The 22,883-nt window shown below is 37.4% G+C and overlaps 1 protein-coding gene across 1 annotated transcript in view; it reads left to right on the top strand.

Moving 5' to 3' along the window:
- The window catches only part of LMTK2 (lemur tyrosine kinase 2), a 50,950-nt gene that overhangs the window by 20,352 nt on the left and 7,715 nt on the right, over positions 1–22,883 (top strand). Inside the window, exons 6-10 of the mRNA XM_034783451.1 lie at positions 2,129–2,262; positions 13,358–13,442; positions 16,388–16,509; positions 18,166–18,315; positions 18,657–21,663. Coding sequence (XP_034639342.1) covers positions 2,129–2,262; positions 13,358–13,442; positions 16,388–16,509; positions 18,166–18,315; positions 18,657–21,663 — 3,498 coding nt within the window. The remainder of the gene's footprint in view (positions 1–2,128; positions 2,263–13,357; positions 13,443–16,387; positions 16,510–18,165; positions 18,316–18,656; positions 21,664–22,883) is intronic.

Raw genomic sequence — 22,883 nt, 5'->3', positions numbered from 1 at the left:
GTCATCTAGTCCACACGCACCCATGTTAAGGCAGGACTGAGTATACCTAAACCATCTGTGGCAGGAGTTTGTCTAAACTCTTTTTAAATTCTTGGTAACCTATTACAATACTTAACTTTGCATATAGTTAGAATTTTTTTCCTAATCTCTTCCCTAAATCTCCCTTGCTGCAATTTAAGCCAATTACTTCTTGTCCTACCTTTAGTGAACATAGTGAACAATGGATCACAGTCCTTAACACATTTGGAGACTGTTATCAGGTTCTCCCTGCAGTCTTCTTTTTTTCTAAGATAAAACGTATTCAGTTTTTTAAATCTTTCCTCATAGATCATGTTTTCTAAACCTTTAATCATTTTTGTTGCTCTCATCATTCCTACATTTTTATTTCATCTTTCTCTTGCTCCTATTGTATTTCTAGAACCTATTGCCTTTTATGTCCCTTGCTAGTTGTAATTCATTTAATGCTTTAGCCTTTCTGATTTTTGTCCCTACATGCTCGTGCAATTCTTTTGTACTTGTCTTTAGTAATTTCTCCATGTTGCCACTTTTTGTAGGATACTTTTTTTATTTTCAGGTCATTAGAGCTCCTGATGCAGCCATGTAAGCCTCTTACTGTTCTTCATATTTTTCCTTCACATTGTGATAGTTTGCTGTTGTGCCTTATATATTGTCACTTTGAGAATCTGCTGGCTCTCCTGAACTTCTTTTTCCCTTAGATTTTGTTCCCATGGAACCCTACCTACCAGTCCTCGGAATTTGTTAGTTTGGTTTTTTGAAGTGCTTTGAAGATTTTACCTGCTAAAATCAAAGTCTCTACTTATCACGTGAATTGCAGTTTTTCAAAGGCTTATAACTTGGCCAAATTTAGACACATACCTGACACATAAGCTACACCCTGCCAAATTTCAAGTCACTGATTCAAAGCACATGGTACAGAGCTGTTTTAAAAAAATGGTCCCCAGAATTTAAGATGGTCAAAACATATTTTTACCTGCGTTTCCTTCTTGGAAACAACTGAACCATTTTGGCTGAAATTATTTGGAAAACTTCAGCCTGAGGCATACACCTGGGCATCAACGACTTGGGCTGAAATTTTAGGTCTGGCAAAGTTATAAATAACTGAAACTGGATCTTGTAATGGGAAGAATTGGGCAGGCTTAGGTGGTGCTGCTAGCCCCACCTGAAATGAATTACTCTCTGTGCTTTTTACCTATTTGTTGAATTGAATCTTATTGTGGTATACCAAAAACTAGCACTACGAAGCCTGGTGCTGGTAACTCTCTAAATCCAAACATAGGAGCTATAGTGTCATTTTGGAGAGATTTAGACTTTCACCTTTATTACTGGATACAATTAATTGTACTCTTGCTTCTAGAGACTTTTGATAAACTGGTTAATTTTGTTTGAATGTTTAAGAACACGTTAATTATTGTAAACTGTTTTCTCAATTGCAAAATGACTCTGTTTCTAGCAGAGTTTATGGCAAGGACTTTACCATTTTTATATGATTTCCTTTATTACATCTGGTCCAAACTCAAAAACCAAATCAGATGGAGCCCTCCTATGGACTTATTCACCTGTGTACCATTTATTCACAGTATTACCTAGGTTCCATCCACATGCTGCCCTCCTGTGGTACCTGACTACTCAGACTAGGAAGGTGACAAATAAGGCATGCAATTGACACTGAAAGACCTGGCCAATTGGGGATCACTTGTCTTTCCCCACTTCCAAGGTCAGCTCTGCTGGTTTGCTGAATGTTGTCTTTAGATGGCTTCACACCAATCTCTTTGTGTGAAAATCAAGCCATATTTTTCATTTTAAGTATTATTGCTGTACATTATATACATATGAAAAAGTGATCTAGAGTGTTAACTACTGAATGACTTGAAATGAAATACCCTTAAAAGAAAAGTATCATATGCCTTAGATGCCTTCTATAAGAATACCTATAGACACTCGAAACTTGATGAGGAGACTCTTTATTAAGCACGCACTTATTTTTAAATACTAATCATAACCTTGTTGACTAATGAGGATCAAGTAATGTCTTGTTGCTTCTTCATTAAGTATCTGGGTGCAACCAGTGTAAGAGACAGTTGATAAGAATTTCCATCTTGTTTTACAGGGTGACCTAAAAACCTATCTCTGCAACGAGCAGGAACATATTAATGGAGATTCACAAATAATGCTGCTACAGAGAATGGCGTGTGAGATTGCTGCTGGACTTGCCATAATGCATAAACATAATTTTGTGCATAGGTATGCTTTCCCAATAAATAAGAATGTTTGTTATGCTACACTCTAAAACTCATGCAAATTTTTCTTTAAGTGTCGTGATTGAAATAAAAGCAATATGTATCAAAGTAAGAAGAGATTTTATAAGGTATGATTCTGAATCAGTTAGAAGATATTTTCCTTCATTAAGAAGAGTTGATTTGTATTCATTGAGTTGGAAACTAAATTGTAGTATTTAAATCCTATAACTCATAACTGATGAAATGCTGCAGAACTAGACGCCAAGTGGCGAAGTAGATGTCTCTGCTACCATGTGGAAGAAATAGTTGTACAAACAACTTGCAAAAAAATTGAGTTTGAGATGGTCTCTAGACATTCCTCCATCACCTGGTTGAGATCCGGTGCATTGCTGTGATGTATGAAGAAAGTATGTAATGGTTATATTCTGCAGAAGATCCCTGTATCCACTTAAGGGTCAACAATTGCTGAAGTTGACTGAGCAAGAATTTCAGAATCATTTTGTCTTAATGAATTTCCCCAAGATTTAGCATCTATTTAAATAGTATTGTCAATGAAGCTTATTAAATCTCATGATTCCAGACACTGCATACTATCAGATCTTACTACATACCTCAAATCTTAACCCTAAAAATGCCAGTTTATAGTGCAATAGAAAATATATATGTCCCAAAACAGCATGGCCCAACTAGAAAATAGTTGGAAGTAACTTCAAGGTAATTGCTTTCATGTCATTTCAAAAATTGCGGTCACTTTTTTAAAATCACAGGTTAAGTGCAAGACTTAGCTATAGAGCTGTATACTTTATTATGAAAGCTCTTAAAACTTAGAGCTTTAACTTGAATGCAACCATTAATCAGTTTCATTACTAAAATGGAGTAAACTGGTTAAGATTGCATTGCAAGGTGAAAGGTTTGCATTGGATCCAATTCTTTTTGCCATTTTTTTTGTTTGTAGGGTGAGGAGGTAAGGTTAATTGGTCTTTGAGCCAAATTCAGCTTCAGTTTAAGCAGGTGCAATTCCACTTAATTTACAACATACTTTTATAACATTTTCTTCAAATTACATTTTTACTCAGTTATCAGAGTTGAATAGCTAGAGTTTCAAAAGATTATATGAAGTAATCTGTGAAAGTGATCTATTCTGATTTATTTTTAATTTTGGAAAAAGTAATATGGAATTTTTCCTTTCCTTACTGGCTGAACTGCATCTAGTGCAGGGAATAGTGTTTGAAAGTGGAACAGTGGAGATGTCAAACTTAAGAAACCTTCATCCATGTATGATGAAACTAAATACAAGGGAACATCTTAAGAAACAAGATTAATTGAGGAGAGACTTGCTCCTGTGTTTATTAGTTGTACATTCTGAAATAGCAAATCTGGCAGTCTTCAAGTCCTGTCTATGATCCTGTAGCTGTAGTTCTAACATAACACACCATTCCCAGCCTTCATTGGCCAGAAGCCTGGGACTTTCTGTTCCTTAGATTCAAGATTTCCCATGCAACATGTTGCTTAAATGCCACTGGACCAATTCAACCCTGAATTTGAGGTGCTTCCATTGGTGTATTGGCAGTGTTATAAACAGCATGTGTAGCTCAAACATGCATCTTAAAATAAAGACAAACCTAGAAAATAGAAACCACTTTTTCTCTCAGTGAGTGAAGTAAACCTAAATGTAAAGCTGGCTGTGAATGTAAATCTGTTCCTCTGCTTATCTGATCTTTTTTACTTGCTGAGAAAAGTAGGGGTTATTGAATTACACAACTCAAATAAATGGATGGGTGTCACAACTGTTACAGGAATATGATGAATATGCATTTTAAAGTTAGGGGTCATTTGATACTTGATTTTTTTTCCTAGTCTGTACCTGTGTGTCAGAATTAGTGAGGCATAGATAATTTGTAAGTTCATTCATACTACCAATGATATTACATAGTTGATGCCAACTGCTGACTTGATTTATGGAAGTACACAGTTTGTAAAATGTCAGGTTTGTCTTAAGTACTTTCCCATTCCTATCTTATGACCTACAGGAAGTCTGTCTGTTTTAAATTATACATTGTACCTGGCTTGTGTGTCTGTGTTTTTTGCTTACATTGGAATACATTGTCTAATGAAACATTTGAAATAATGGGATTTCTTTTCATTTTAACCCTTTTTGTTTTTATTGCTCTTTGATTTCCTCAGGTCAGGGATCATCTTTTTTACTTTAAGTGTTAAACACATTGTGAGTGCTCCTGGAGAGAATAATAAAATACTTAAAGTAAATAATAGATGACAATTTTTAAAATAATTTCAATGTATTTAATGTACAGGCCCATACTGATTATCTTTATTTAAACTGCTTTGTGCACATATATTCATTAGTTTTACCAATATAGAATGTTACTCTTATCACCCAGGCAGATGCATCAATTTATGAACAGACTTTTTTTCCCTGCTATCTGTACATCTAATATCTCTTGGCTTCAGAACAGAGCACTAGATACCAAATCTACTTGAAAGTGTTAACTATGGCTTAATCTTTTTCCAATGGAAAGAAAACTGTAAACAAGCTGGTTGTCTGAAAAGCAGCCCTGTGTTAACTATTGCTTTGATGTGGAGATATTGGAATGGGAATTACCTTGCAGTTGACATTTTTGGATATGAGGAAACTATTAAACTGGTTGAACAGGAACTACTGAGGGCCAACTGGAGTGACTTCAGGAGGGAGATGAATGAAGGGAGTAGTAAATATGAAAGGTGGTGTGGTTTAATTTGTACTCAGTGTCTCCTCCTTTTACTAACTGGGATTTTGATCATATAAAAATAGATCTAATTCATTTTTATTAACATTTGTAGTGAACCTCTTTATTAATGGTAATAGGTCTGTGGACAAGATTATGGCAAGAGGTTTGATTTAGGTGGAATAATGTAACACTTGAATTGGTGCTCCTGAAGATAGGCTAGTAGTTCAGGCAAGTGCTGTGCAAGTTCCCCACAAAGCTTTACCAGTACATCTCTGTCCTGACCTGAAATTCCCTTGCTATTCCAGTCCTGTGTTCTTTTTGATCAGACTGTCAGTGTGCCAAATTACGTGGTGATTCTGTGTGTGTAAATGTTCACTAAAGACAGATCTGAAATGACCAAATTTATTTTTGTTTGTGACCTAAGAAAGTACTATGCCTTGTTCTCCAGAAGTGGCATATGTCTCGAGGATGCCTTTTGCACATACATGAGCATGTTACGTTTCTGGTTGTTTGAGAGAGCAAAAGACCCTAAATGTACCAAAGCCAAGTCCTTGCTCCCCTTTCCCAAAAAAAGAGGTGGCATGCTTCTTGAGCTCTAACCACAGACTGTGATGACTAAGAGTTAAAAATAGAACACAAGGCATCCGTTTTTCAGATAAGGTAGTCAGGTGCCAAAGGCATGTGTATATTTGGATACTTTAACAGAGCTTTTGGTTCAGTCTCTTCAGCATCCCAAGTAGTGCTTAAACTGTGGATTTTCATGACTGGGATGGTGGGAGAGCACACAATGAATTATTTAGTATTTGCATGTTAATACTTTATTTTAGTTTGGTAGTACCAGTGGTAGATCCAAAAAGTATAATGTTCCCAAAACCTTTCTGGGAGGTATTACTGATCCTCAGCCTGAGCTGACTCACAGTATTCTTTGCTTGCAAGAACTTAAAAAAATTAAGGGCCATGATTGCTTAAGTTTAGAGGGTGCGGGGAAATAATTTGGCACCAGAATATTTTGAAGATGTGTATATGCAGCAAAATACCATATTTTTCTGGTTAATTCCAAAACTGGAATACTTCTAATAATAGGAATTTCCGTTTATTCTAATGTTTGTTCCCAGGGTTTGCACTGTAGTCCTGGTAGTTGTGAGAAGAATATGCATATGTTCATGCATTTTGTTTGGATGACTGGTCAAGGTTATCATAGTTGCTTCAAGATCATAAGAACCTTGAGCAAGTTGATTCTTCACTATCAAGTGAAGAAAAACACTATTTTTAGTGCTCTCCCAATTTCTTGCCATCTTCTGGATCCAGTTCAGTAACCAGCTGGGATAGTAATACAAACATTGGAAAAGATAACTAGGATCAGAGGCAGTTACAATGCACTGCCAGTCATAAGTGGTGCAAGGCTTAGATTGGGATGCATCCTGTCAAGGCCTAGTAACTTAGGTTAAGCCAAACACCTGCCCTGTATTTAATAAACAGCATCCTGTCCTAATAGGACTAATGTAGAAACTAAGTGGCAGGTGGGCATTGTGCTTAGAATTCTTATCTGAACAAGCAAGGACAGAAATCAAGAACTTAAATGATGTTAAACTGGCCATCACCACCATCTCTTATCTATTCAAATCTGTCCACCTTGCACAATCTCAACAAGACAGCCAGTTGATTGAGACAAACGGTCCTCCCAGATGAATGGTAATTTAGCTGGTAGGTCTTTTAACAGATTTGCATCATCTGGAGATTTCTGTCTCTAGACCTGTTCTTAACCTGGTTACAAGATTGTCCAGAGATTTTTTTTTTTTTTTTTTTTGGCAGTAGTTGCTGCAAGCCATTGATGTTAACAATAGTTTATCTAGTAAGGTTTCAGTCTGAGATATTTTTCCCTTTCCCAGCTGCACTTATTCTGTTGGTTCCCAAAAAGATCGATAATATCAGTGGGATTTTATTTTCAGATTGTAGCCCTGGTTATGAAGTATTCTTGCAACATAACTGCATGTCTAAGTGCAAAAGAAAGACTTAGTCCAACTTTCCTTGTTTTCTTACATAATCTTTCTGGTGGGAAAAGTTGTTATGATGACCATTTCAAAGGTATAATGTATGAAGTAGGGCCAGGAACAAAATGGTGGCATTCCAAATTATTTATTCAATGGAATACTCTGTTGCCACTCCAAGACTTCCTACTAGTTCTGGATAAAGGACTAGCTGTTGAAGATTTTTTCTATAGTGATCAGTAGCAACGCTGATAGGACTAATTTTCTCAGGGTTACCTTTAGCCATTGGAGCTGTAGTGGCTGCACTGCTGTGTGGAGCTGAAATATGCTCATTGGGATCCTGGAGCTCTTAATATATGATGCATGGACTCAAGATGCTTGCAAAATACTCAAACCCATTTTATAATAAAGCAAACACTATAAAACACTATGAGAGGAGAATGTCAGAAGCTAATCAGACCGTATTTAACAGAGTTTGGTTCTTTCAACTAGGTTCCTTCACTTCTAAATACTTCCTCTGTCGCAGCTTCTATCAGACTGAGGTTGTGTCTATACTATAAGCTAGAAGTGTTATTTCCCCAGCTTGTGTTCACATACTCACTCTAGCTCTCATCAAGCTAACACAAGGATAGATAGCATAGGTGATGGCAGCAGTCACAGCTGAATCATGACACACACAAACCTATTTGAAAGTGGTAGGTATGTACTTGGCATAGCCTAGCCAGGCTTCTGCTGCCACTTCCTGTGCTACTGGGGCTGTGCTACTATTTAGACTTGAGCTAGCACATGTTTGTGTATACAATCACACCCCTAGCTCGCAATATAGAGGTAGCCTGAGAGTTCTCTGGTAACAGTTCTATGAAGTGTTTCCCACTATGCACCAGTTTTAAAGGGGTGTACTCTTTCCCAGATAGTGCAAAACACAGAAAAAGGAGAAAATATGAGAGTAGAATTATGTTGGCAAGTGCCTCGATAGGCAAAGAAAATAGAGAATTAGAATTTTGGGTTACTACGGTCAGAGAAAACTGTACAGGGATATTGCCCAATCCCACAATTATTATACTGCAAGAATGCAACTAGTTAGCTTGAGACAGATAATATAATGCATTATATTATAGAAATGTACGGCTGGAAGGAACCTCAAGACTCATCTATCCCATTCCCCCCCCCCCCCCGCAGTGTGGCTAACCTGTTCTTAAAAACGCCCATGGGCAGGGATTCCACAATCTCTCTTGGCAACCTATTGCAGTATTTAACTAAGATACTAGGAAAAACTTTCTAATTATAAGCAAACTTAAATCTCCCTTTCTGCAGTTTGAGCAGATCATTTCTTGTCCTACCTTCAGTGGACATGAAAAACAATTGCTCACTGTTCTCTGTAACAGTCCTTAACATATTTGAAGACTGTTGTCAGATCCCCCCATAGTCTTCTTTCCTCAAGACTAAACATGCCTAATTTCACTTACATAGGTCTGGTTTTCTAAACCTTGTATCATTTTTGTTGCTCTCCTCAGCACCCTCTAATTTGTGCATACCTTTCCTGAAGTGTGGTGCCCAGAATTGGGCACACCACTCAAACTGAGTAAAGGGAATAATTATGTCCCATGTCTTGCATATGACACTCCAGTTAAAACACCCCAGAATATTAGCTTTTTTCACAACTGCATTTTATTAGCGCATATTCAATTTGTGATCCACTATAACCCCCAGATTCTTTTCAGCAATGCTACTGCCTCGTTAGTTATTCCCCATTTTGTATTTTATGCATTTAATCTTTGCCTTCCTAAGTGTAGTACTTTGCACTTGTCTTTATTTAATTTCATTTTACTGATTTCCGACTAATTTTCCAATTTGTCAAGGTGTTTTGAATTCTAATCCTGCCCTCCAAAGAGCTTGTGACTGTTCCTAGCTTGGTGTCATCCACAAATTTTATCTATTATCCAAGCCATTAATGAAAATATTGAATAATACCAGACCCAGGATAGACCCCTGCGGGACCCCACTAGAAATGTCTTCCCAGTTTGACTGTGAACTGTTGATAACTGTTCAGTATGGTCTTTCAACCACTGGTGCACCCACCCTGTAGTAACTTCATCTAGACCATATTTCACTAGTTTGCTTATGAGAATCTCATGCAGGACTGACAAAAGCCTTACTAAAATCAAGATATATCACCTCACAGCTTCCACCCTCCATTAAGCCCGTAACCCTGTCAAAGAAGGAAATAGGTTGGTTTGGCATAATTTGTTCTTGATAAATCCATGCTCTTTATTCCTTATAACTCTATTATACCCTAGGTGCATACAAATTGATTGTTTAATGTTATGTTCCAGTATCTTTCCAGATATCAAAGTTAGGCTGACTAGTCTGTAATTCCCTCGGTCCTCTTTGTTCCCCTGTTTAAAGATAGGTACTATGTTTGCCTTTCTCCAGTATGCTGGGACTTTCACCTATCCTCCATGAGTTCTTGAAGATAATTGCTAACGGTTCTGAGATTGCTTCCATTACTGCATTCAGTATCCTAGGATGACTTTCATCATGCCCTGGTGACTTGAATACATATCTTATCTATTCTTAACCTGTTCTTTCACAGTTCTAGCTTGTGTTCCTTCCCCCTTGTTGTTAATAGTGAGTAACTTTTTTAATGACGATTGAAGCAAAGGCATGCATCTCATACCAATTTCATGGTGATGTGTCCACGATGCCCCAGCAGTGGGGACAACTGACTTGACCTACTGTATGAAGTTGCAGGAGAATTACGTTTGACTTCAGGGCTCAATATTTCTGTCCTTGAAACTGGGAGTATCATTGAGCATTAGCCTGCTAAACCCAGGGTTGTGAGTTTAATCCTTGAGGGGGCCATTTAGAGATCTGGGCCAAAAATCTGTCTGGGTATTGGTCCTGCTTTGAGCAGGGGGTTGGACTAGATGACCTCCTGAGGTCCCTTCCAACCCTGATATTCTATGATTTCTATGTCACTGCTACAATTCCTCCAGCAGATTAGGAATAATATTGATGAGCTCCAAAACTCATCCCTTCCCTCAGCGAAGGAAAGTAGTGGATAAGAAAGGTTTTGTTTTAGAGCAGGGGCTGGAATATAAAAACTAGAGTCCTCAACTGAGGATGAGTAGATGATGGCTCTTACATCCTCTAAGATTACCTGACAAGTAGAAAGCTTTTATTTTAATCTGTATTTAACAGTTTTGAATAATGATTTATAATAGTACCACCAGTCTTAACTACCAATAGTGCTGTAAACAATGGTTTGCAATTATTAAATGAACAATATTTTTTTTGCAAAATGTAGCTAAGTTTGGTAGATAACTGCCTGTGGACCTGCAAGACTGTCGTTGCAAATGTTTATTTCTGGCAACACTATCCTGATGCTGTCAGAGTATGTGGTAAAGCTCCAGCATCAGTGATTTTGTTGTTAGTGGTAAATTCAAGCAGCTAGAATTGTATTATATTAATATTTTCTTCCAGGGTTATTTTCCAGCTATAGTTGCCTGAAATTAGATGGAAATTTCTTGTTTTATGGGTGTAAATTTAAATGCTTAAAATGCATTGACAAGTTGTCTGTCAAGTGATGACATTTGCTAAAGATATTGTCAAAGGGGAACAAGTTCCCCCAGCTTAAAGGTGAAAAATGAAGTGCTAATATTTTTATGTGGAGTCTTTTTCTTCAACTGCTACTTACTTACTATCATTAGCTGGAGCAGCTATAGCTACCTTACTGATCATGTGTACCTGTGATGAATTTATAATGGAAACTGGATATGAGTAGTGGTGCTGTTTCTCTAAGCTTTTGAGTTTGTTTCTTGTGAGACAACTTCTATGCACCTCTACTTTTTTCCTTTGTGCTTTGATAAATTGCCTTTTTATGGATATTTAAATTCAATGGATAGTATATTTATATGAACAGGAATTTAAGTGCAACTTAATCATTATGCAGAACACTGATTAGTTCCTTATTTGTATAACAAATTTGTACTTCTATTGAAAACCATTTCAAATGTTTATATCTAGTATCTGAAACCTAAATTATTTGTATCTTCAGTTTTGACAGGAACTGTTACTATGGCAGAAATGAAATGTTAGGTGTGTAAGTAAGAGGGTTCTTTTAGATAGGGTAGAAGAACTGAGGACTCATATGATGCATAACTTCTTGTCAGTGGCATAAAATGATTGAACATCCATTATTACAAACAGCTTTGTGTAGGGTGAGCGTTTTTTTAAGAGCATGCATAATTACAGCGGACCACAAGGGGGTAGTAACTGCTGCATTTTGAACTTTGTTTATAATGCTCAACAAAGCGAGTTCATTACTTTTTATTGTCCGGCTATACTGAAAGAAAGACAGACATTTGATATGTTTTTTAATCGGGCCACAACTTTATTATTAGATGTCTGGGACTATCCAGCAGATAAAAGTGTGCAGCGTGGGTAACACCATGTTTATTCCATAACTTCCCTCAGCAGGGAGGGTTCTGCCAGGCGCCCTTCACCCCACCCCTTTTTCCATCCAGGTGCCCTAGCCAATCCATTGCTGGGACCTTACCCTCCACTCTCCTCATAGGAGGGTTAAGGTGGGCAATAAGAAAGGGGAGTTGGCTCCCTGATGTACCAATCATAGGAGCCCCAACTGCTCCTTCCCCTCGGTTCCATTCCTTTAATCAACACCACCTTTTTAAGTCCTTTACCAAGCCATTTCTCTGGTCACTGTATACCTTCCCTATGGAGTACCTGCACTGAACATCCACCCCACTTATATAATGAGTTGTGACACATCGCCTAATGCCCTTCATGTCACATGTCAGCAAAGCTCTTCCCAAACTCACTGTGGGGAAGGTGAAAAACCCCCAAATCCACCTAGGCCAATCTAGTGGTAAGGGGAAAATTCCTTCCCGGCCCCTCTAAAAAGGGGCAGCTACTGCAATGCCCACAGCAGGCGTAGACCAAACCTGGTATTTCAGCACCTAAAGGAGAAGGAGCATGGGTGCTGCCTCAGCCTGCTCTGTGTAAAAAGGGGGCTTCACTGCATGGGCTGCCCCTTTTAAACTCTTCCGCCCATCCGGATTCCAGGGGATGAGTCAGTGTTGTCCCTTGTCCCCTTTTGCAGCAGTTTGACCTCTTGTCCCGCACCCCAGCCTTAAAGCACTGTTCTTTTCATACCGCCAGCCAAATTCCCTGCCTCCCTGCTTAAAGGAGCAGAGTGGTCATTTTCAGCAACACATATCAGAAAGTTATCATACTATTAGATTATTTAACCACACTGATTATTCATTATTGGAAATCCTGGCATTTATTTTTAGTTTGGCACAATGTGCTGTCACTTTCCAATATTCTGAGATTTAAATGACCTTGCGTTTTGTCTCTAGATTTGTCACATTCAAAGGTGTTCAGATAATTCTGATACCTAAAATATGTTGTGAAGGGCTATCATTTAAGAACATGCTTTAAAATGACCCACATCTGTGATTAATAGATTCTCTCCCCCCTCCCCCAAACAGTAACTGTGGGAACCTTCAAAGTAGCCATGTGATTGGTAGAATGGCTTTAAAGTTTCTTGAAGGAAAAAAAAACATTGATGGCAAAATATTCATCTTTTGGAATTACAGACAAGAAAATAAATTCATTTCAGGATTGCTCAGATTTCTAATACCTTAACTTCACACACAGGGCATAATGACAAATTCCGGTTGTGGCAGCACAATTTAACCACAACCTCCCCTGTGTATAACGTACATAGTAGGCTAGTTCCTGGTCAGTGACAGATTATAGAAGGCCCTGATTGAGAGTATCCCCTCTGCAGCCTCCTCCATTGGGAGGAGTCCTTAGCAGGCACTAGCATTGCTTTCACTGGGGGATATCACCATCTGCCTTTCCTTTGGTGAATGCTCTGGGAGGTATAGTGAGGTGGGCTGGCATAAGGAGTCATTTGGAGCTCCATGTACCATAAAAGTATATCTGGTCCAATAAGTCTGTTAATACCTACTCTTTATAAAGAGAGATGGATAGCTTTAGTACATCAGTTGTTAAACTTACACCTCTAGAAGAATGATTGACAGAAGCATAAATGATCTCCACTGTTCCAGTGCAACATAATGTGATCTTTTGTTGGCTTGTGTGGCTTCCGAAATGCATTGAAAATGTAAACAAGAATAGTACTGAAAAAGGGCATGTAAATATACTTAATTACTTTTTGTGATTGCAATTTCTGTAGATTTGTGCATTTAACATTATAATTGGTCTTTAAGTTCTGGTGTAGTCTGATGCCAAATTTAATTTCATTACCTTAGTCAAGCTATTGATTTTTCTCTCAAACTTGTATTGAATATCCTTTTGTCTTGTTTTTGTTCTCATTACTGTACTCTTTGTTTTCCAGTGATTTAGCCTTAAGGAATTGCTTTCTTACATCTGATTTAAATGTAAAAGTAGGAGATTATGGAATAGGATTCAGTAGATACAAGGTAAGTCAATGTATCTGTTTTCTTTGCCTAAATCAATTTTAAAGAGATTCAGAGCAGCTTAAAATTTAAATATATCAAGTGTATTTGGACTGAACCCATTAAGGTTACAAACCAGTATTTATGGGATGACTGCTTTTATGGGGTTATGATTTTGATCAGTTGCTTTACAAATTAGATATATGAAAGCCAACTAGTACAGGATGTATAAAACTTAACTGAACGTTAACACAATGACATCGCTTATTAGAGAACTGATGAGTGGATAAAGAGCTCTTAACATGACTAAACTGAGATTGTGAAATGCACAGGAAGATGAGGCTACAAAACAAAACAAAAAAAACCCAGTAATAATGGGGGATTTCTGCTAACCCCATAATGACTGGGTACCTGTCACCTCAGGACAGGATGCAGAGATAAAATTTCTAGACACAGTTAATGACTGCTTCTTAAAGCAGTCAGTCTCAGAACCCACAAGGGGAGAGGCAAGTCTTAATTTAGTCCTAAGTGGAGCACAGGATCTGGTCCAAAGGTAAATATAGCTGAACCACTTGGTGGTAATGACTACAATGTAATCAAATGTAACATCCTTGAAGGGGGGGGGGGAAAAAGAGAGAGAGAAAAAGACCAAAGAAGCATTTAAATAGCGTCCTCATTTTTGTGTAGTTCCCCTTGAAGTTAAATGTAGCTAAAAGGAGCAGTTGTGAATGAAATGCCTGCAAACTGCATGAAAACTATTTAAAACACCATAATAGAGGCTCAGACTTAATGTATACCCCAATTACCAAAACACACACCCACCAACAGAAAAATGCCACCATGGCTAAAAAGCAGAGTAAAAGAGGTGGTTAGAGGCAAAAAAGCATCCTTTAAAAATTGGAAGTCAAATCCTACTGAGGAAAGCATAAACTCTGGCAAGTCAAGTGTAAATGTATAGATAGGCAGGCCAAAAAAAAAATGTGAAAAGCAACCAGTAAAAGACGAACTAACAGCAAAAAAAGGTACATAAGAAGCAGAAAGACTGCCAAACAATCAGTGGGGGTTGCTGGCTGACTTGGGTACTAATGAGCACTCAAGAAAGACCTGGCCATTGCAGAGAAGCTAAATGAATTCTTTGCATTGGTCTTCATTGCAGAGGATGTGAGGAAGATTCCTATGCCTAAGCCATTCTTTTTAGGTGAGAAATCTGAGGAACTGTCCCAGATTGAGGTGTCAGCAGAGGAGGCTTTGGAACAAATTGATAAATTAAACAGTAATAAGTCACCAGGACCAACTGATATTCATCCAAGAGTTCTGAAGAAACTCAGATATGAAATTGCAGAACTAACTGTGGTATGTAACCTATTGCTTAAATCAGCCTCTGTACCAGATGACTGGAGGAACGTGTGACAAAGTTCCTCCTCTGCGGGTCCTGCACTTATCGATGGATTTGCTCGCCTCAGAGTTTCACAGCAGACCTCAGTTTGGCGACTTTTGCTAGTGGCTCAAACCTGCTGTTCACTCAGCTAACCCCATCATTGGCCAGCATGGGGAAAAGAAAGGAGAACAATCCCCACAGTCTCTGCTCATCCACCTAATGAGTTGGGAGACAGACCAGGGAACTTCCCCTCTGGTGGGACCCACAGTCCAGGTCAACTCCTCTATATCCAATATGGGGGATGGGAGGAACCCAGGCCCACCCTCTACTCCGGGTTCCAGCCCAGAGCCCTGTGGATCACAGCTGTCTACAGTGTTTCTTGTAACAGCTGTGTGACAGCTACAAGTCCCTGGGCTACTTCCCCATGGCTGCCTCCCCCTTCTTTATCCTCACCACAGGACCTTCCTCCTGATGCCAGATAGTGTTTGTAGTCCTCCAGCAGCATGCCCTCTCATTTCCCACTGCTTGGGTGTGCCTCACTGACTGAAGTGAGGTCCTTTTTAAACCAGGTGCCCTGATTAGCCTGCCTGTCTGAATTGATTCTAGCAGCTTCTTAATTGGCTCCAAGTGTCCTAATTAGCCTGCCTGCCTTAATTGCTTCCAGCAAGTTCCTGATTGTTCTGGAACTGCCCCTGTACCTTACCTAGGGAAAAGGGACCTGCTTAATCTGGGGCTAATATACCTGCCTTCTATCACTCTCCTAGCCATCTGGCCCAACCCTGTCACAAAAGCTAATGTAGCACTAATTTTTAAAAGACTCCTGAGGTGATCTTTCCAATTACAGGCCTGATTTCAGTACTAGGTAAATTGTTTGAAATTATAGTAAAGAACAGAATGATCAGACACATAGATGAACACAACATGTTGGGGAAAAGTCAACAAGGCTTGTATGCCCCATCCTACAAGAGTCCTAAAATAAAAGAATGCAGGGGATGACGTAGAAGTTAAACTTTTATTAAACAAGATGTGCATTAAACTCAAGGTAAAACACGATAAATTTTTAAAAATATTGTTTGAAATGTAAGTGTTCATAATATTTCATATTAATTCAAACTATTATACTCAACAAATTGGGTAGAGGGAGGAGAAGGGAATGTCTATTGAAATTCATTTTCTTAATCAATTTTCAAAGTATTTTAGCTACCAAACTATTTCTAAATGTTTTTAATATGTTGAGAACTGTTGTCTCAATACAAATTAATTGAACTTTGATATACACTTGTGGAAGATATTCTTGTTCAATAGGGACCTCTGTGCTGCATAGAAAATTACCTTAATTTTTTATGGTGAGAAGGATGCTGAGATCACTTATTCTCTGTGTAATCATCTTATAGAAAGATTTAAGGACCTTCAGATAATATTTACTTGCCCTTCTACTGAAAGAAAATATTGAGAAGAAAGGAAGAGGCTACAAACCTCTTTTAATGAGAGAAATCCGGGATATAACAAATTAAAAAACAAACCTTGAAGCCCCTAGAAAGCATAAACCTTGGATTAGCTTTTATTTTGGTTTTCTTTTTGTCATCACTAGGAGGATTATGTTGAGACAGATGAGAAGAAGTTTGTTCCTCTTCGATGGATTGCACCTGAGCTAGTAACAAGCTTTCAAGACAGATTGTTAGCAGCAGAGCAAACCAAGTATAGTAACATATGGTATGTAGTAGACTTTTAAATATTTGAAAGAATTGGAGTTCATACATTTTTCAGTATAAAATACACAATTATTAATCAATGTATTTTCATTGTAAAGAATGCACTGAATGGACTGACTGTTGGCTTGATTTGCTGGATTTAATATTCTGTTCATTTTGTAGGAATTTTTCAGATTAATCTTTATTGGCTTGAAATTGTACTTAACACTCTAAATTTGCAGTTAAGTGGTTATAACATCAAAATAAAATTATGGAAATATATTTAGCAGAACAGGTTTTTACATTTCAGTTGTAAAAGAAATACTTGCTGTATATAAGGCAAACATTTGTCAGCAGTTAAGTGAAACAGCAAATTATTCAGCCATTAAGGTAACTGTCCTTGATTAATGTAAAAGTTTTGATAGTGGTGGTCAAAATATTATCCATGGGTCACATGTGGTCTTGGCACAATACACTACACTAGAGCTTTAACATTTGTGTTCCACACTATACCATTCATCTCAGAGAAGTGAAGTTAAATACATTCACTTGCTCCCATTTGCATTGGTTGTTGCCATGGATTAATAAACATGGTCTGCAAGGAATCTATGCTATGGGTAAAATTTTCAAAATCACCTAAGTTCTATCTTCAAAGTCTCATTTATTTCAGTGATATTTAGGCTTCTGAATTACTTTGAAAAAGGGACATTGGCTCCTGAGTCACTTAAGTGCTCTTCAAGATTTTACCCAAAATCCTAATTTTCTATTGTACCTGGACAGTAGAATAAAATGCATTGAATAGTAGAATAAGTTGATTTCCTGCTTATTGCACTAGTCAGAAAGCAGGTGGCCTGTGACAGTAATGGCTCCAAGCCTCAGTTTGTAATATCTGTTCATCTTACATGCCAGATCCTCAGATAAGACATTGTGCTATTATGAGCCCATGCAGTTAAACTTTAAGCATCCCAAGTGAAACTCTGGTGGGTATTCTATGCATCATACATGGTAGATACTTCAGGGTGGTGGTGGTTGTTTTTTATAGGTAAGCATCAGATCTTAATATTACTGGTATTTTAACATTTCTGGTTTTTTTGCAGAGATAGGGCAAGGTTGGCCAGGGTGGTAGTTCCTCATATTTTAAGGGATAAATTGCTCTGAATAGACATTTTAGATAGGATGAGGGTTAAGGTGTCGCTGTATGTGTTTCTGCCATAACTCATTGTGACGTTGTTTATAACATTTATTTTACACAGCTGAGCAAGAAATGCTGCACTTTGCACTTAAAGCAAATTTGTTCAATGCAGTGGGATAGGCTGACCCTCACCAGGACAGAAATTAAATAAAAAATAATTTGTATAGTAGAACTCCCTTAAGGTTCTTATGTTCCATAGGCTAAGGATTTTGATTTTTGTTGTGTTAGCAACAGGCTGAATTGGAGCTGTCATATATACACACCTGTTTTATGCTTCTTGAGTAGAGGAGGGTTTGCCAAAAGCTGGCATCTGTAGGGTTGTCTAGGTGCTCTGATGTGCATCATTTAAAACAAAACATGTCTTGATTTTAATCTTTTATGGGCATGTGTGTATCACATCTAGCACAAGAGAGGGGCTACTATATAGTATGTCAATACAAATAATAAAAAAATGTTTAATAGAAAACTGTCACTTCTCTTTTTCAGGTCACTGGGTATAACATTGTGGGAGCTTTTTGACAATGCTGCTCAGCCTTATTCACACTTTTCTGACAGAGAAGTTCTAATCCAGGTCATAAAAGAGAAACTCGTTAAACTCTCTAAGCCACATCTGGAACAGCCATATTCTGATAGATGGTAATTTTCTTTTTAGACTCTTTTTCTATTTTAAAAAAACCTCTGAACTGTTCGAGGTTTCTCAAACATTGTAATTTTTATACTGTCAAAAATAAGTCAGAAGAGCTGCATATTCATATATTTTGGGAAAAGTGATTCTAGCTAACAAGCAAAAGGAATTGCAACAGATAAGGAAAGCATTTTTGCAAAATATACTAATACAAAAGGAAACATCTTGAGTTTAATTGCTTGATGTAAAGTAATGAACTGAAAAGTGTAGCCCGTCCATGCAGTGAATGGAAGGGGAATGCAGTTATTTTTGTATATTGTAACTGTTGAAAATATCCTTTTCTTCTTCACAGGTATGAAGTTCTACAGTTCTGCTGGCTACCTCCAGATAAGAGACCAACAGCAGAGGAAGTACACAGACTTTTAACATATCTCCGCATGCAAAGCCAAAGGGACTCTCAGATAGATTTTGAACAGCAGTGGAATGCTCTTAAACCAAACACTTCCAATAGAGAATCAAATAACTCTGCATTTCCAATCCTAGATCATTTCACAGGAGATCGACTTGGCCAGGAAATGGAAGAAGTCCTCACTGTAACTGAAACAAGTCAGGGACTCAGCTTTGAATATATCTGGGAGGCAGCTAAACATGATCATTTTGATGAATGCGGTCAGGTGAATCCTGATGAAGCAATGACATATACAAACATTTTCTTTCCAGTTGAGGTTTTTGAAAGGTCACTTTCAGAGCAACGGTCTGGAGCACAGGATGAAAGTGGTCAGGAAGCATCTCTTAATGTACCTGGGGTGCTTCCTGTTTTTGATGCTCACAAACGTTCTCTTGGAAGTGATTACTATATTCAGTTAGAAGAAAAAGACGGGGGCAGTAGCATGAATTTTGATAATCAGTCAGCTGTGCTAACAACAGAAGTTGATCATCAAGAAATTGTACAGGACAAAAATACTCTTTTCATGGTTCCCAAGGATCTTGATGCTGAAGAATCCAGCACAGATGGGGAGTTTTTCCACTATAACAGAGATCCTAAAGATGAGGCTTTGTATGTTACTAATGGTCCTGAAAGCCCTTTCCAGAATATATTTAGTGATATTGACAGAGCAGAGGAATTGACAAATAACAGAAATATATTTGACTTAACTGAACTAAATGATATTCATGTAGAATTTAAGCCAACAGTTTTAAGTCCAAGTCTAGAGGTATCAAAAGCAGTCAGTTATCTTGATAAGGAGAGTTCTAGTCATGTTTCTGAAAATGAGGCTGTTTCCTTATATGAAAATATGAGAGAGTCTGATTTTAGCATGCTATCTGTAGAAGAACTCTCTGATAACTTTCTGTTTCTTCAAGAGAAAAATTTATTAAAGGGGATATTGACTAACAAAGATAGCAGTGATGATATCAGGCCAAAATCAGAAAAAACAGATTTTAAAAATATATCCGAAACATCAAATAGGAACTCTCTGGATATCGAGCTAAAACTGGCTAAAAATACACCAGACTTTTCTTTATCGCATGATGATTTAAAAACGGGGAACAAAGAAGATCATGAAGATGTGAATGTTCTGCTTCAGTCTCTTGCAGAAACGCAGGTTCCTTCTGCTTCACTTGTAACAGATGAGAAGTCACAAGATAAATATCAGAACCTCCCCATACTGAAAGGTGGTGGTAAATTTTCATATGTAGGAGTGGATAAAAATTCATCCCACAGTATTAATGATAGTCTCTGTCAAGGAAAGGAACAAGGCATTGAAGATGCCTCCATTGAAATACTATCCAGTAATGCCAAAAATCAAAGTTTTGGAAATGATTCATGTTATGGTGTCACACTTGAAATTGAAGAGCCTGAGGGACAAATAAAAAATGAAACCCTTGTTAATTATGATGAAATTACTTTTGGGAGAAACCTTGGTGTAGAGAAAGGAAATACTAATAAGGAATCTGTGAACTATGATTTACAGAAGACTTGTTCTGCATTTGAACAGGATGATGGGGGTTTACTGGAGAACAACAATGAAACTTCAAATCATCTTCAAAAATATAGCGACACTCCTAAAGAAGTGACTTTAATATCTGGCATTTCATCAGACCTTGCAAGTCAAGATCATCTGTTGGAAGACAGCTCATCATCTCCCTCACAGACTATGGAACAGTCCATAAAAACACCAGACTCTATGGATTCATTAGATGTGAATGAGGTATTAGAGTCTTTAGGGGCCCAAAGTCCCCAGAAACTTTTGCCACCTGATAAACCTGCTGATAGTGGCTATGAAACTGAAAATCTGGAGTCTCCAGAATGGTCTTCACATCTTACTGTTGATGATATGTCTAACACAGACACTACACCATGTGTTGTTGGTGATAGGCAAGCTAGTGATTTGCCAGCCAATCCAGTAATCATTGTTTCTGCAGAAACAGCTTGCTCAGATTCAATAAATAGCAATAGTAACTTTGAAATAACCACAAAGAATTTTGCTAATGGAAATCAGAACTCTTACAGGGACTCTGCCTATTTTTCTGATAATGATTCTGAGCCAGACAAAAAAACAGAAGAGACTGTAAACAAATCAGCAGAACCAACAGTACTAACAGTAGATACTTGTAGTACCTCTTCCAGCATGGAAGAGAATAAAACTGAAGATTATTATTGTTTTGAAGATATACAATCAAAGCACAGTCAAATAGAGAATTACCAGGACCCCAGTAATTTAGACACACAGTTAGCATTAAATAACAAGTTGGGGACACAGAAAACAGATGTAATGATGCAGGTGTGTCCTGACAAATGGAGTAAAGAAACTCTGCAAATATCGGTGAATTCTGAACAAAACTATAGGGGTGAAATTAAACTACATGAGGAATCTCGCAAAAATGTCTCTTGTGTTGGCACTAATACTTCAGAATTTCTTCCATGCAAAGACTTAAAGACTATTAATAACATACACAGTCCTTCAGGTTCAACTGATACTGAAAAATCCTTGTGCCACATTGAAGGACCTAAACTGAAAGAGCCAGATATTGAAGGAAAATACCTTGGTAAACTTGTTGTTTCTGGAATGCTTGATTCATCAGAGGATGGAGATGATGCAGATGAAGAAGATGAAAACAGTGATGATTCTGAGGATGATATGAGAACTTTCCATTTGCGTAGTCTTAGCTCTGACAGTGAAGATGAAACTGTGCATCAAGTGCCTGTGATACTTTCTGATAAAGATGATGGAAAACATCTGAGAAGCCTGCTGAAACTTCCAGAATCTCTTAAACATGACAGGCCCTCAGAGTACTGGAAAAGTGAGAAAAAGGCAGTAACATTCTTTGATGATGTCACAGTCTATCTGTTTGATCAGGTATCTTGACCTCTTAATTACTAAGCATTGATTTTAGAATTTTGATATTTTTTTTAAAAAAAGGACATGATCAAAATTTTAAAGCCCAGATTCAAGATGATATACCAGCAGATTTTATTATTGTTGTCAAGTCTTTACAAACTTAGTTTTTAATTAGATGAGTGGCTAATAAACATTTATGCACATTAGGCAAGGACCTTTTGAGATTCTTTCCGAGGTTCAATGCAGTGCATTGGTGCAAGTTAGTATTTATAAAGTAAAATATAGTTTGCTTTACATGAAAAGTATGAGAGAGCTTGAATAACCACACCTGTGCTGGATAGAAGAATACGGTCTTCAAGACTGTCATTTTGACATCTTTTACAAGCACTTCATTTGTCTGGGCTATTTTTTAATGTATATCACAAATATTTTTATAGGTCAGGACTGTTCTTACACTGATGGTAGAAATATTGCCATTTTTATATTTAACTGGTTTAAGGATTTGAATTCTAATATACTTCCAATTCAAGTATCTTCATTTACTATTTCAGACTAGCTGTTCCCTGCATTTCAGCTATCCAGGGTAGTGATATACATGTATCTAATGAGCCTAAACTAAATGATTACATGTGGTCACAGTAGAGCAATTCAGTATTTGAATTGAATATTATTTTCTTCTTTTTCTTAATCTGATGCATGAAATTCTTCAAGTTAATCCAGTACAAATACAATATAAATGCTTGACCTACTTAATAAAACCAAGGTTACGTTTGTTTCCTTATTCACTTCATACAATAACAAGCTGTGTTTTTTTTAATCTTATGGCAATCCAGACTAGCGTGGTAATTTTAAATGAATAGAGACCTACTGTCAAGCCTTGGAAATGTTGCTTGTGAAGAAGTGGATAAAAAATATTAAAAGGGCTATTGCATATTGGAGTAAAAAAATAGAGGTGACTCTTTTGCTCTGTGGCCTCTGCCATAAAAGAATAGCAATCCTTTTGTTAGAGGAAAAACACCTGCTACCTTAGAACTATATCTCTACCAATATTTGGTCTCTTTATTTCTCAGTTTCACTAACTGATTACATGTTAGTACCTTTTCATATACCATGCCTACTAAACTTCTAATTACTTCCCTTACCCTGAAGTATTATTAAAGGATGGAATGGTGGCAGGTGGAACTGAAAGATGGATTTTGAAAATGAAAAATAGTTAACTAAATGGTTTCATGCAGAGA

The sequence above is a fragment of the Trachemys scripta genome, chromosome 10 (genome assembly GCF_013100865.1).
Source record: "Trachemys scripta elegans isolate TJP31775 chromosome 10, CAS_Tse_1.0, whole genome shotgun sequence".
Taxonomy (NCBI): Eukaryota; Metazoa; Chordata; order Testudines; family Emydidae; genus Trachemys; species Trachemys scripta.
Note: the sequence above shows the minus strand (reverse complement) of the source record. Positions and strands in the feature narration are given on the sequence as shown.